This window comes from Castor canadensis, chromosome 14 (assembly GCF_047511655.1).
Source record: "Castor canadensis chromosome 14, mCasCan1.hap1v2, whole genome shotgun sequence".
In the NCBI taxonomy this organism is placed as follows: domain Eukaryota; kingdom Metazoa; phylum Chordata; class Mammalia; order Rodentia; family Castoridae; genus Castor; species Castor canadensis.
Window position 1 is genome coordinate 68661607 of NC_133399.1, and position 12383 is coordinate 68673989.

General features: G+C 34.8%; 1 protein-coding gene across 7 annotated transcripts in view; it reads right to left on the minus strand.

Annotated features, from left to right (window-relative positions):
* The window catches only part of Dlc1 (DLC1 Rho GTPase activating protein), a 359328-nt gene that overhangs the window by 337910 nt on the left and 9035 nt on the right, over nt 1-12383 (minus strand). For all 7 annotated transcript variants that reach the window (XM_074054724.1, XM_074054723.1, XM_020167594.2 and 4 more), the window contains exon 2: nt 4834-5981. In XM_074054724.1, coding sequence (XP_073910825.1) covers nt 4834-5856 — 1023 coding nt within the window. In that variant the 5' untranslated portion in view covers nt 5857-5981. The remainder of the gene's footprint in view (nt 1-4833; nt 5982-12383) is intronic.

Sequence of the window (12383 nt, forward strand, 5' to 3'; positions counted from 1 at the left end):
TTCCTTGTTACAAGGCTCCCATGTAGACATTCAGGAGACATAGAAGAAAGTGCCATTTGCAGGACAGATGTGCTTTTACCAAATTTATGCATATTTTATTTTTTTGGTGGTACTAGGGTTTGAACTCAGAGCTTCACATATGCTAGGCAGGCACTCAAGCACTTGAGCCACTTAAGTGCTTAAGACAGTGATGCCTATTTTAAAGATAGGGTAAGTAGACAATATTTGATTTTTTAATGAGTCTTGGCTAATCAATATATATCTTCCAGACACTGAAAGTACAGTTAGTATAGTATAATTCTTTGCTTCTGGTTTGTTTTTCTATAAGAGATAGTGAAGTATTTGGTCATATATTACTTTAATATGTAGAACAGTTTTCTTTCTTTCTTTTTGCTGTACTGGGGTTGAATACAGGGCCTTCACGTTGAACCACTCCACCAGCCCTATTTTTGTGAAGGATTTTTGGAGATAGGCTCTCACAAACTATTTGCCTGGGCTGGCTTGGAACTGCAACCTTCCAGATCTCTGTCTCCTGAGTAGCTAGGATTACAGGTGTGAGCCACCAGTGTCTGGCAATAGTTTTCTAATGTAGAAAGGTACTAAGTATTTAGATGGAATATTACAGAACTTGTATGCAATTATTCTGTTCACAACATGCCATAAAATCGTGGAATATAATTGTTAGGTGTTATTCCTCAAATGTTTATGTTATCCCTCAATATAAATAATGCTTGCCCATAACGCAGACTCTAGTTCTCAGCTCTCATGTTGTTAGGAGTGTCCATACAACTAAGTTCTAACCCATGAAATTTGGGGGGAAAATAGTATGCATCTTCTGGGTGCTACCTGTACACAGGGGTGTGGTTACCCTTCGCTCTGGCCTGAATATGATGATGGCTCAAGAGAAGAGAGCAGTTAGATTAAATGAGCCTGGAATTTAGAAAACATATTGGTCTAGGACTGCTTATGCACAAGTATTAAGTGTGTGAGAGAGAAATTGGTTGTTTAAGCCACTATAATGCTGTCTTTCAGTGACTGCAGTGAAGTCAAAGTCTACAACTAATACAGAGTGAAAAAATCAGATTCTAAAATTTGTTTAATTTACTGTAGCAATGTGAGGGTTTTACTGGAATGCAGAATTAGGTGTCTTCTTAAAGTTCATATTATTTTGCAATATATTTTTTGAGTTTATTTTGCTTTGTAATATGGCTTATTCCTTGTCTTTCTTATGTGTGCAAATAAAATATGTTTGTACATTTATATAATTACTGTGGTTGTTTAAAAATTTGGAGAATATTTAAAGAAATAGTCCTTATAGATGACTGAATTTTGGACTCTCTTTAATTAGTAAACCACTATCAATGATAAATACACTAGCTCTTTTTTTTTTAAAGTGTAACCTCAAGTCTTTTCCTACATATTTTCCATCTTCACATCTCTTTTGGTTTAAAGAGACCACTTCTTAGACTGTCTCCCTCCTCCAGAATTCTTTGGAATCTGTCTGTGAGAATTTTCTTTAACCAGCTGTCTCAACCCAGGGATGCAGCCAAGGCCATCTGAATGTACTCATCGCATACCACATGACTATATGACTCACTCACTAAAGTCTTTTCATTATCCATTTGGTTTTCCTTTGATTTTAGTGACTTCCATTTCATGACCTGCTTAGTCATATTTAAGGAAATTATTAGCTCAAACGGTCAGTGCTTAGACATACTAAAGATGCAGTCCTCTCTAATTTAGACACTTAGTACATATACGTATGGCTACCCTGGCTGGTCAGAAATATCACTGGACACCATTAAAAAGTCATGCAAAAACATTGAGTTCCTATCAAAATTTATGGGTTTCAAGGAATGGCAATGTGTAGTAACATAGAGCAGTGTCTCTAGAGCACTATTTCAATACATTCAGAGGATCACTCTTCTTTCTTCTGGCTTTTTTGAGACAGGACCTTGCTTTGTAGCCCAGGTTGGCATGGAACTCACAATCTTCCTGCCTCAGCTCTCCAGCTGACACTACAGGCATGTCCCACCACATCCAGTGTGCCTCATAAGTTATAACTCTGTTTTAGATTCTTTTTTCAAGTGTTAGAACCTTGATTCTATCATGACAAGAGAAATCCATGCTCAGAAATTCGATGAAGAATTTGGTTGACTGACAGGACCTTCAGGTAACAAGTTGGTTAAAGTTCTTTTAACTAGAATTACATTTGCTTATAACCCATTTTACCTTCACGAGTTCTCATCTCGCAGTTTCACCATGGCTGCCAAATAGTTTAAACGATGCAGATAATTAGGCAAACACCTCCCAATTTCTGACACCTAATGTGCTGTAGATATTAAAATGAGGCTTGTGTGTCCCTCAAAAAGACTTATCTCCTTTAAAATAGTTTCATAGACATTAGAAAGCAAGTATTTGATTGCAATAGGTATTGGCATTTTGAAAAACTTTAAAGATACTTGCTTTCATGTCATAAAATTAACAACAAGAATCCATATAAAGGATTGTTTGTATATGCAGAAAATGCTTCAAATATTTATGTTCCTGAAAATATTTCTTTTTTTGTACTTTATTGTATGCATTTCATCCACAATTCTATTACCTTTTATAAAAACTATATAGGATAAAAATTTCTGCCTTTTACCCTTTTAATTGCACTCATTCAAAGTAACTGCTGCTAATTTTGTGTATTTAGGCAGGATTTTGCATTGTCTTATTCAGACATATAGAAATGTTTATTCTTCTATCTAGAGCTTTATTAATTTCTGTATGTGTATATATATTTCTTCATATGAAGCTTAGATATGTTATGCATACTGGTTTGTCACTGTTGTTTCCAGATACGTTATCATGAACATCTTTCAAAGGACACATGGATCTCACTAAATCTTTTTAACAGCTGCATAGCATTTTATATAATAAATAATTAAATAATTTATTAATCAAAATTTAAGATATTTCCTGTTTTCAGTAACATACAATACAACGAGTATCTCTGTGCATGTCCTTTTAATGAACATGTGACATTTTTTGGTAATGTTTTAAAATAGCTGATTACCAATTCAAAGATATCTTAACACTCATTCAATAGTGAATAAAACAAAACTTCCTACACATTTTAGTTATAAGCACTTTTCCCATAACCATACTTTGTAAATTTTGAACCTAAACTTTTGCTATAATCTGCTCATTCCAAGACACCCAAATGGATTGTAGAGGCAAAGTAAATATTCCACCAGACAATGCCACAACACTTCAGAATGACGAAATGCTTAAAATAGAATAGAGTTAGAACTTGTAAATGAGATATAATTACAGCTCTCAAAATTCAGCCATGCTATAGTGACGTGCCCAAGAGTAAATTCTTTCCAACATTCTTAGTATTGATATAAGTGTCCAAGTGGTGAGCATATGGTTTGGGAATGTTTAATGTTTCTGCCGGCAGGCAGTTGGACAGGATTTGTCTTATTTTAGGGGAGCTATGTCATAGGTCAGTTAATACTTTCTTATGTCATTATTGCATTTCCTCCAACAGATTTGATAGGATATATGGAAATTTCTGAAAAAGTGACCTGAGCTTTCCAATCATAACAACTGCATGGCGCATTAACATTTTAATACAACTTATGTAAGGAGGAGAGAGTTTGCCAGGAGCACAGAATGCTCTGTGGGCATGTAGTCTGAGCACATCGATTTTGCTGTGAAGTCTTTGAGTTCACTTAAGCTAACTCATGACACATTATTGATATAGTTTATTACCAAAACCACAGTTTATGGAAACCAGATTTTTTTTCACCACAAAGATGATTGGAGAGTTTTTCTTTCCTCCTTATAGGTAGATAGCCCAAGTTAAACAGAACTAAGAACATTAATTTTGTGTTTAGTAGAATTGCAATTATGGATTAAGATTATATACAGAGAGGGACAAGAAAGTATGTTTTAATTATTGTATAAAGTATCAAACTGCAGGGTTTCTTCAACATCAATTGCCATATGGAATTTTACTTGGATTTATGTCAGTATTACATTGTTTAAAAAGTTTTAGGAGTTCTCCAAAATCCTAAAATTTTGATCAAGAGCTCAGTAGGTAAATCACAAATTCATGTATAGTTCTGGGTTCTCTTATTTGGAAGCTTTTTCAGGGGCATGGCATTTCCAGAATTAGTCAAAGAGGACTTGGCATAAAAATTTAATTTCAGTTATTGGCCTTTTGTTTTTGGTTAAGAGTTAAAGAACAGTTGTGGCAAGAAATAGACACCATGATATATCTATTGATGGTAAAATGTGTTAGTATCATTTCAAAAGGTATCAGCACATTTGGGGGAAGTAAATACTGTTGCTTTTAAATATTTAAGGGGGTTATTTTTAACATATGACTTAGCCACTCTTATTGCGATCAAATACACTTTTCAAAGGGAAAAAGAAAACTGTCTTAATCAGGGATGCCAAATAAAAAGAAATCATGTCTTTTTCCTTCCAAAAATTAGAGATTAGTCTTCATAAAGCCTTATATATAATTTCAAAGACCTTGAACTATCTGTGGCTGCTCAATTCCAGCTAAGGAAAGCAATGCCAAATCCAATCTTGAACATGATTCCAGAATGCTCCTAAGCCATCATAAAAGCCGTTAGTGAAACAGAACTATTATTATGTTTCAGTTTTTGAATATTTTGATGGTCTCACCAGGTAGATCATATTTAGGTCATGCAGCTGCATTACAGAGCAAAAGAAACATCTACATATCTTTTTAGTTCAAGCAAAATAGTAAGTAATGTAAAGAAGGATATTTACAAAATTTCCAGAGCCAGATGATCTGTGTATGCATCTTACCTTTTTCTTGCGCAATCTGACTTGGCTCTCTGTGAGCTCCTGGGTGGTCAGAGAGTCCTTTAAGTATAAACACTGCATGCCACCTTCTGCTTTGACCTCGGGAAGACTTTTGTTTTGATGTTCTGAGAAACCACTCTTCTCCAGGCCATTTTCAGCTGACATTCCACTGGGGCAGGAAGAAGGCTGCAGAAGGCAGCTTCCACAATCTGCTTTTAATAATGGTGGTCCTCTGTCTGCACAAGGAACAGTGAAGAGTTCATTTTGTATTACATGGTGGCTGTTTCCTTCATATTCATCTTTAGGCAAGTCAGGTTTCCTTCGTTGTTGTGCAATTACAGCAGAATTAAGCAACTGTTTCTCAGGTACAATGTCTTGCACATTAAAAGAATCAAATGTATTCACTTTGCGTACATCTTCTATTTCACTTAAGCTTATATCATTACAAAGCTCCGGGCTTTTACTTATAGTATCAACAACTTTTCTTTCCCCACTTTCTTCCACCAGTGCTAAGTTAGCTTCACCAGCCTTTCCCCAGGAGTTATAACTGTCTTGGTTACTTTCCGTACTAGGCACTGCTTTTGCTAAGGAGCCTGCTTCGTCAACACTGTGTTGGCCTGATATTTTACACCCATTGGTAGTTAAAATCTGTTTGTCACCTGTAAGATATAGATCAGAATCTGTATCATCATCAGAAATATGCACGAGTGTTTCTGTGCTGGCTTCCAGAGAAAGAAACTGATCATCACCTTCATGACTGTCATTTTCATCCACTTCCTTTGAAATGTGACCCATTGGCCTCCCAAGAAAATCTCTCATCTCTGATCCATGACAGCAGTCTGGTAGTGAAATACACTTCTCTTTGCGGTCCACATTTGGAGTTGCATCTTTTTCCATACTTGCCTGCAAGCTGTCGGTTATGAGTCCATGATGACATGCTGTGTTATAATCATCAGAATTAAAAGGTTGTCCCATCCATTGAGTCACATGCTCTTCCCAGCTTCTCTTTCTGATAGCTACAGACATGTCATCATAGTTTAACAACAGAGAGAGAGATACATTCCATATGAGGCTAAAGGAGATGGAACTTGATGAAAAATTATTTCAAATTCATGGAGCAAAGAAGAGAGTGAGCTTTGTCATTTCACCACCTATTAAAAATTTAAAACATATATGTGTAAATACATTTCCAAAGTAAAAATATATTCTAGAAAAGACCATCTAATCTGTGCTATGGAAACAGAGGAAAGAGATTTTGTAAAGCTTCAGTTTAATATCTTTAGTTGTGCTATTTCCCTAAGAAGCAGCCTAATATTAGAGAAAAATTTTCAGTTAATATTTCTGGTCAAAATTATCAGTAATACTTTTAAAAGCAGTTGGGCTGCTCTATTAATGAATAAAGACACAAATAATGGAAATATCAGACATTTACAACTCCATTAAGAAAATATTTGGATTGCAATTCTTAATAAAAATCGCTGGAAGAAATTTGTTGCTTTGTCCAGCATGCTTGCCTGATTTACTTTTGTGAACACAAGTGATTAAGGAAATCTATTTGCTGTTTGGTTTAAATTGCAACAAAGGCCACTAGGGAACTGTTCATACAGAACTTGAGTGGTATAGACAGCATGGGTATAGACTACTGTGTGAAAGAGCTAATACCTATCCCAAATGACCAGCGTGTATTTGTTCCTGGATTCCCAGGTGTAAACATGGAATAATCCACTGTAGCTCATGTTTGTACACTACTCATAGATAAGGAGTATAATGCATACAATTTACAATGCTTTAGGGTAGATACAGCTATTACTTGTTAGCAATTGTTGAAGCCTTAAAATGTTATATAACTTGTCCAAAGTTATATACCTGGGAAGTGAGTTCATATTCAACCTAGGTCTTGGTTCTAAGGCCCGGGTTCAGATAGTCAAAAAAGTTCATTGTCTCTGTGGAATTATGAGGTCCTACTTTCTTCCCTTCTCCACACATGCCTTTAGTATGTATAAAGTCTAAATCCCTCACTCAGGAATTCAAGTGGACCAAAAGGAAGATATGAACATTATAAGACAATTAGGACTAATATTCAAATGCTCAAGTCTCATTTCTTTGTTTTTAAAGATTTCAGTTTGCATCTTTTAGTTAGAATTTGGCTATAAAAATTAAATCTACAAGAAAATTATGCATAAGAGCAGCTCAGAACACAAAGGCTATCCAGGTAGCCATGATTTTGCCTTGAATTGTTCACAACTCTTTGAGAGAAATGAGTCATAGCCATGTAAATTCAACCTTATAAAGTTAACCAACCCAAATGTCATTCTAAATGAAACCAAATTACTGGATGTTAAGTGAAAAATCCTCTTCAAAGAGCAGACACTTAGTTTTCACTCTGCACAATATTTGCTAGCACAGAACCTGGGTTGGTTTATTGATTTCAGCTATTAGCAAGATTAATTGCTGAACTGGTTTGGGGTCATTTCAAAAAACTCTGACTCCCCACCAAAGATGTCAAGCTATTCTGACTAAGTACATCCCTGAAAGGTAAATAGTCCAATTCTCTAAAGACTGGAAAAGTTAAGGAATATACTAGAATTTTGGTACCCCATCCTGACCAAATATCTTTCTGTATACTATTTGATTCTCTCAAAGGTCGATGGCCATCTTTGAAAATGGCCACTCTTCACATTTTCCATGTTAGCATTCACTTTGCACTCAAAAGAAAACATAAAGTCTCTGAATTCCATGCATAAGTCATTATAGTGTGGGAGGCTATGGAAAGTGGAAAAAACTCATAGATGCAAGCCAGAAAATTTCTGCTTTCATGGGCAGATTTGGGTTGTAATGAGGTGGTTCTCTTTTAGATGCTTTCTTTTCTTTATTTTTATCCAGTGTAGAATGAGCAGGCTAACTTAAGAAATGCCAAATGGTATTATTGTGCCATTCCTAAGCCACATTTACATTAAGTTGAGCTTGAATTCTGGATACATTTCTTTTACTAAGGAGAAATGAAGTTTTACTAACTCCTTGGGGAAAAGAATGTGCAATAACTTTTGCCTTAGGACTTTACAGCAATATTAACTAATTTCACTTAACCTTGACAAGTAGGTAACTATTTCTATCATGACAAGGGAAGACAGCTCAAGAAATTTCAGACAATATAACTGTAGAGAGACTGAAAATTACACAGAATCAACAAAACATTAACTCTGTTCTTATTTCTAATCCAGGTTTTTTGGACATTTCCAAATCATTCTTATAAATGAATACTGTCAAAACTTGTTCTAACTATCATTATGACCATCATCATTACATTTTTGAAAACCCAGTCCAAACTAATGGTCAGCTAGAAGGTGTTTAAAAAAAAATTCATCTCCACAAACTTTCTTATGCATACTTCCTATTTCAATTGTGATTTTTAAGATTCATGGTTAAATCTACATTTATGATTTAAAGGCTGAAAAACATATTAGTCCATTGGAACATTAGATTATTGACAATTGCATCTAAGCATACTGTCCTCACTTTCTAAGTTGCTCAAATTGACTACAATCCATTCTGTAAGACAGAGAAGTCTATAAAAACTTCCTCACCAGGTTGCCTTATTTAAAATTATATTTCAAACTACTGACCACTTATTTTTTAAATTTCTGTAACATTTCTTTTCTAATCCTTTTTGTACAGTCTCATTCAAAATGAGCTCAACTGCTGAGGATTTGGATGAAGGATCTGGAAAAGTATAGGTCATTCCAGGGTGTTGATTTTATGAAGTGAGTTTCCATGGGGGATTTTTCACTTCTGAAGTGCATGTGTTCAAACTCCATGGTATTAATATTACAAGAGACTGTACGTACTTCTAGTCACGCAGAGATTGTAGAGGATGTCCAAAGTTGCTTTCTGCGATATTAGTACATAGGATGTGTAGGCACAAACTGACTTCAAATTTATTCTTTGGGTTAGTAACACCACTGCTTAACAAGCATTTCACTGCACATAGTATATATTTTGAATTAAACAGAGCTGAATATTATTATATATAAAAACAATAATTGGAGACATTCTAGTTTGAGAAACATTGACCTGTATAAGGTATCAAATGATCATGCTCTATTTTATACTTGCTTCTGAAATAAGCACACCCCTTATAATTTGGCCTGACAATTAGAAGAAGAGCCTGATAAAAATTGCTACTTTGATGCTATAGACTGGGAGAACAAGGCAGAAATGAAGTTCCTGTGGCTGAATTCAAGGCGCTATAAAATGGACAATAGTCAGATCATAATCACTATTAAACAATATTTTTAAAATACCCAATGTGTGACAGACACTGCTAAACATCAGTAATATAAATGTAAGTAATATAGTCTACCTTTCTTCTTGAGGCCCACAATTTTCTGGGAGAAATTCATGTAAACAAAAATAGAAAGTCCTCTCATTGCTATGATACCACTCATAGGTACCAATGCCATAAAAAGTTTAACACCAAGTTGGGAGTCATCAACTTCTTACCCTCCATTGTCTCCTTCCTTATTCCCTTCTTCTTTAATACTGAGTGGTGTTAGGGATGGTGGATATGTTTAAGCAGGCATTCACAGAGGAGGAAACCCCAGAATGAGGTCCTCCTGTGGTAAATTTTTTGATTCCTCAAAATCCAAATCCAGTGGAAACTTAGATAAAGTTTCCTATTGGCTGGAAGAAGTATTCTTTTCTTTCTGGTTGCAGATTCTATTCTAGCAATCATCTTTGAGAAAGGTAGGAGAGGCAACCTTGAAGAATTACTTAAACTTGAAAACTCATTAGTCCATAGTGGTAGAAGGGAGCCACATTTGTAAAGGGCATTTCAGAGGAAGTTGAGGAGAGAAAATTTTCAAAAAATGTCCCAGAACTAATGAGTCAAGTCTTCACATTGAAGAGATACCATGGAATGTGAAGTAGTATAAGGAAGAAAAATAGACATCAAGAAATGTCATTAGGAAATTTCAGAACATAGGCGATAAGCAGCAAATGATCATAAATGTTATCAGAGAGAGAAACAAGAAATTGTGTTTTCCATGTTAAGATTCCATCTTACTCTTGTTAGAATGGCTATCATCAAGAACACAAACAGCAACAAATGTTGGCAAGGATGTAGGAGAAAAAGGAACCTCATACACTGCTGGTGGGAATATAAATTAGTACAACCACTATGGAAAACAGTATGGAGGCTCCCCAAAAAACTAAGATAGAACTACCATATGATCCAACAATTCTTCTCCTAATGATATACCCAAAGGAATATAAATCAGGTTAAAATAAAGGCACCTGAGTACCCATGTTTTTTGCAGCATAATCACAATAGCTAAGCTATGGAAACAGTCAAGATGCCCCACTACTGATGAATGGATTAAGAAAATGAGGTACTTATATACAATGGAGTTTTATTCAGCCATGAAGAAGAATGAAATTTTGTTGTTTGCAGGTAAATGGATAGAACTGGAGAACATCATCTTAAGTGAAGTTAGCCAGGTTCAGAAGGCCAAAAGTTTATGTTTTCTTTCATACGTGGAATATAGGCCTAACACAAATATAGCAATATTATGAAAAACAGGTCATACTAAGGGGAGGTCACATACAAGAGGGGGAAGGTAAAATAAGGAATTTAAAAAGGTGAATATGTAATGTATGGATTGCTTAAGCAGCATCTAAACAAAAGAGCAGTAAAAGCTTATATTTAAAAATATAATATTTAATATTGAGAGTTTACATTGTGCAAACATGAAACTTTTTTTTTCTTTATTGTGCTGGGTGGGGGTACACTGTGGCATTTACAAAAGATCTTTCAAATGTATCATACCTGAATTCACCCCCTTATTAGGATACATGAAATAAACATGTTATTTCAAAAAATATTGAAAATGGTTGATGTACTCTCTATACAAAAACGAATATAGAAATCTTCAAACCTGTTGAAATCACCATAAGAAGGGGACTAAGGTAGAAAGAAGAAAAATAGAGGAGATGAACCCATTTGGGTTATAATACATATATACATGGAAATGCCACAAAGATACTCCCTGGGTAGCTATCTTAAACAAATAAAAATGTCATCTTTTTTCTTTTACAAAATTAAAGAACAGGAGGGTAGAACAAGTCCCACCTGGGAGGACTGGTACCAATGGGAGGGGGGAGGAGATGGGGAAAGGGCATGGGTGATGACTGTAGTGCAAATACTGTGTACACATGTATGTAAATGGAAAAATGATACTTGTTGAAACTGTTCTATGTGGGAAGGGGGGATAAAGAAGAATAGTGGAGGAGTTGAATTCAAGTATGATATACTTGATATATTGTAAGAACTTTTGTAAATGCCACAGTGTACTCCTACCCAGCACAATAAAAAAGAAGAAAAATTAATTAATTAATTATAAAAAAAAGAAATTGTGTTTTAGCACTGTGAATGAGAAAGGCATTAGGGTTTTCAAAAGTAATAGCAGAAATAATCTGATAGCCAACAATGCCTTCAAAATTCTGATAGGAATGCTTCTCTATCTTGAAAGTATATGAGATACCTTATGTTTTCTTTAACATGTTCTCTAAAGCTACCAGAGAGGTAGTTTAACCTAAAAGAAAAACAAAAACAACATAGGAAAGATACAGCAACAAGGAAGCCAAGAATTTCACACAAATGACCATCGAATCAAATCTCCAGGATGAAATCGGGGTAGCAGGGCTACTGTCAGGAAATGGGCAATCATTTCACATAAATTCTAAAGTTCTCTGCAAGAGAGGTCGGTAAGAAAACAAAATAAAAGGAAATAAGGATTATATGTATGAGTTCATTGAGAGAAATTTTATAGCAAAGTCAAATAATTTGGGTGGAAGAATTAGTAATAGTTTCATTGAAAACTAGAGGAATCAATTATTGACTACAGGAAAAAGTTTTACAAGAAAGTAAATTAAATCATAGTACACTACTTGGCTAAGCTGTACACTTTTTTATACACTCAAAATAATACAAATAGTAAATCCTGACTTAACCACAAAACATGTAACAACTATTTTCAGAGCATGGGATTTTGTGCAGGGTGGGATTAGGAATGATGGGAAGAATAGCTGTTGAGAGTTAATCCTCATTTTCTGTAGACGGGATAATGTCTACAATGGAAAAATGCAATGTTACAGCACAATGCTTGCAACTCTGGAAGCAAATATTAGAAGAAATAGCTAAAAGCAGCTATTTCTAGAAGAAAACCTTATCTTTGAATTTCAGAAACAATGTTAAATAATAATCTAAATTTTAACATGCTCTAGGGTAATAATTATAAGATTAAGATGATGTATAAATATGATTCTAGATTCTCTACAAAAAATCTGATGGAACCGAACTGCTCCTTTTGCCCTTCTCAATTCTCCACACAGTCCCCTTATAATGTCACAGATATCGTCAAGTTTTGAGAAAGTAAAGACATCCTTTTGGATATTTATCTTGGATTACCATTGTCAATCCAGCTTTCCACTGGATTCTTAGGTGTTTTCTTTTATGGATTCTGTTCTTTCCTAAACCCTCTTGGGAATTCCTGAAA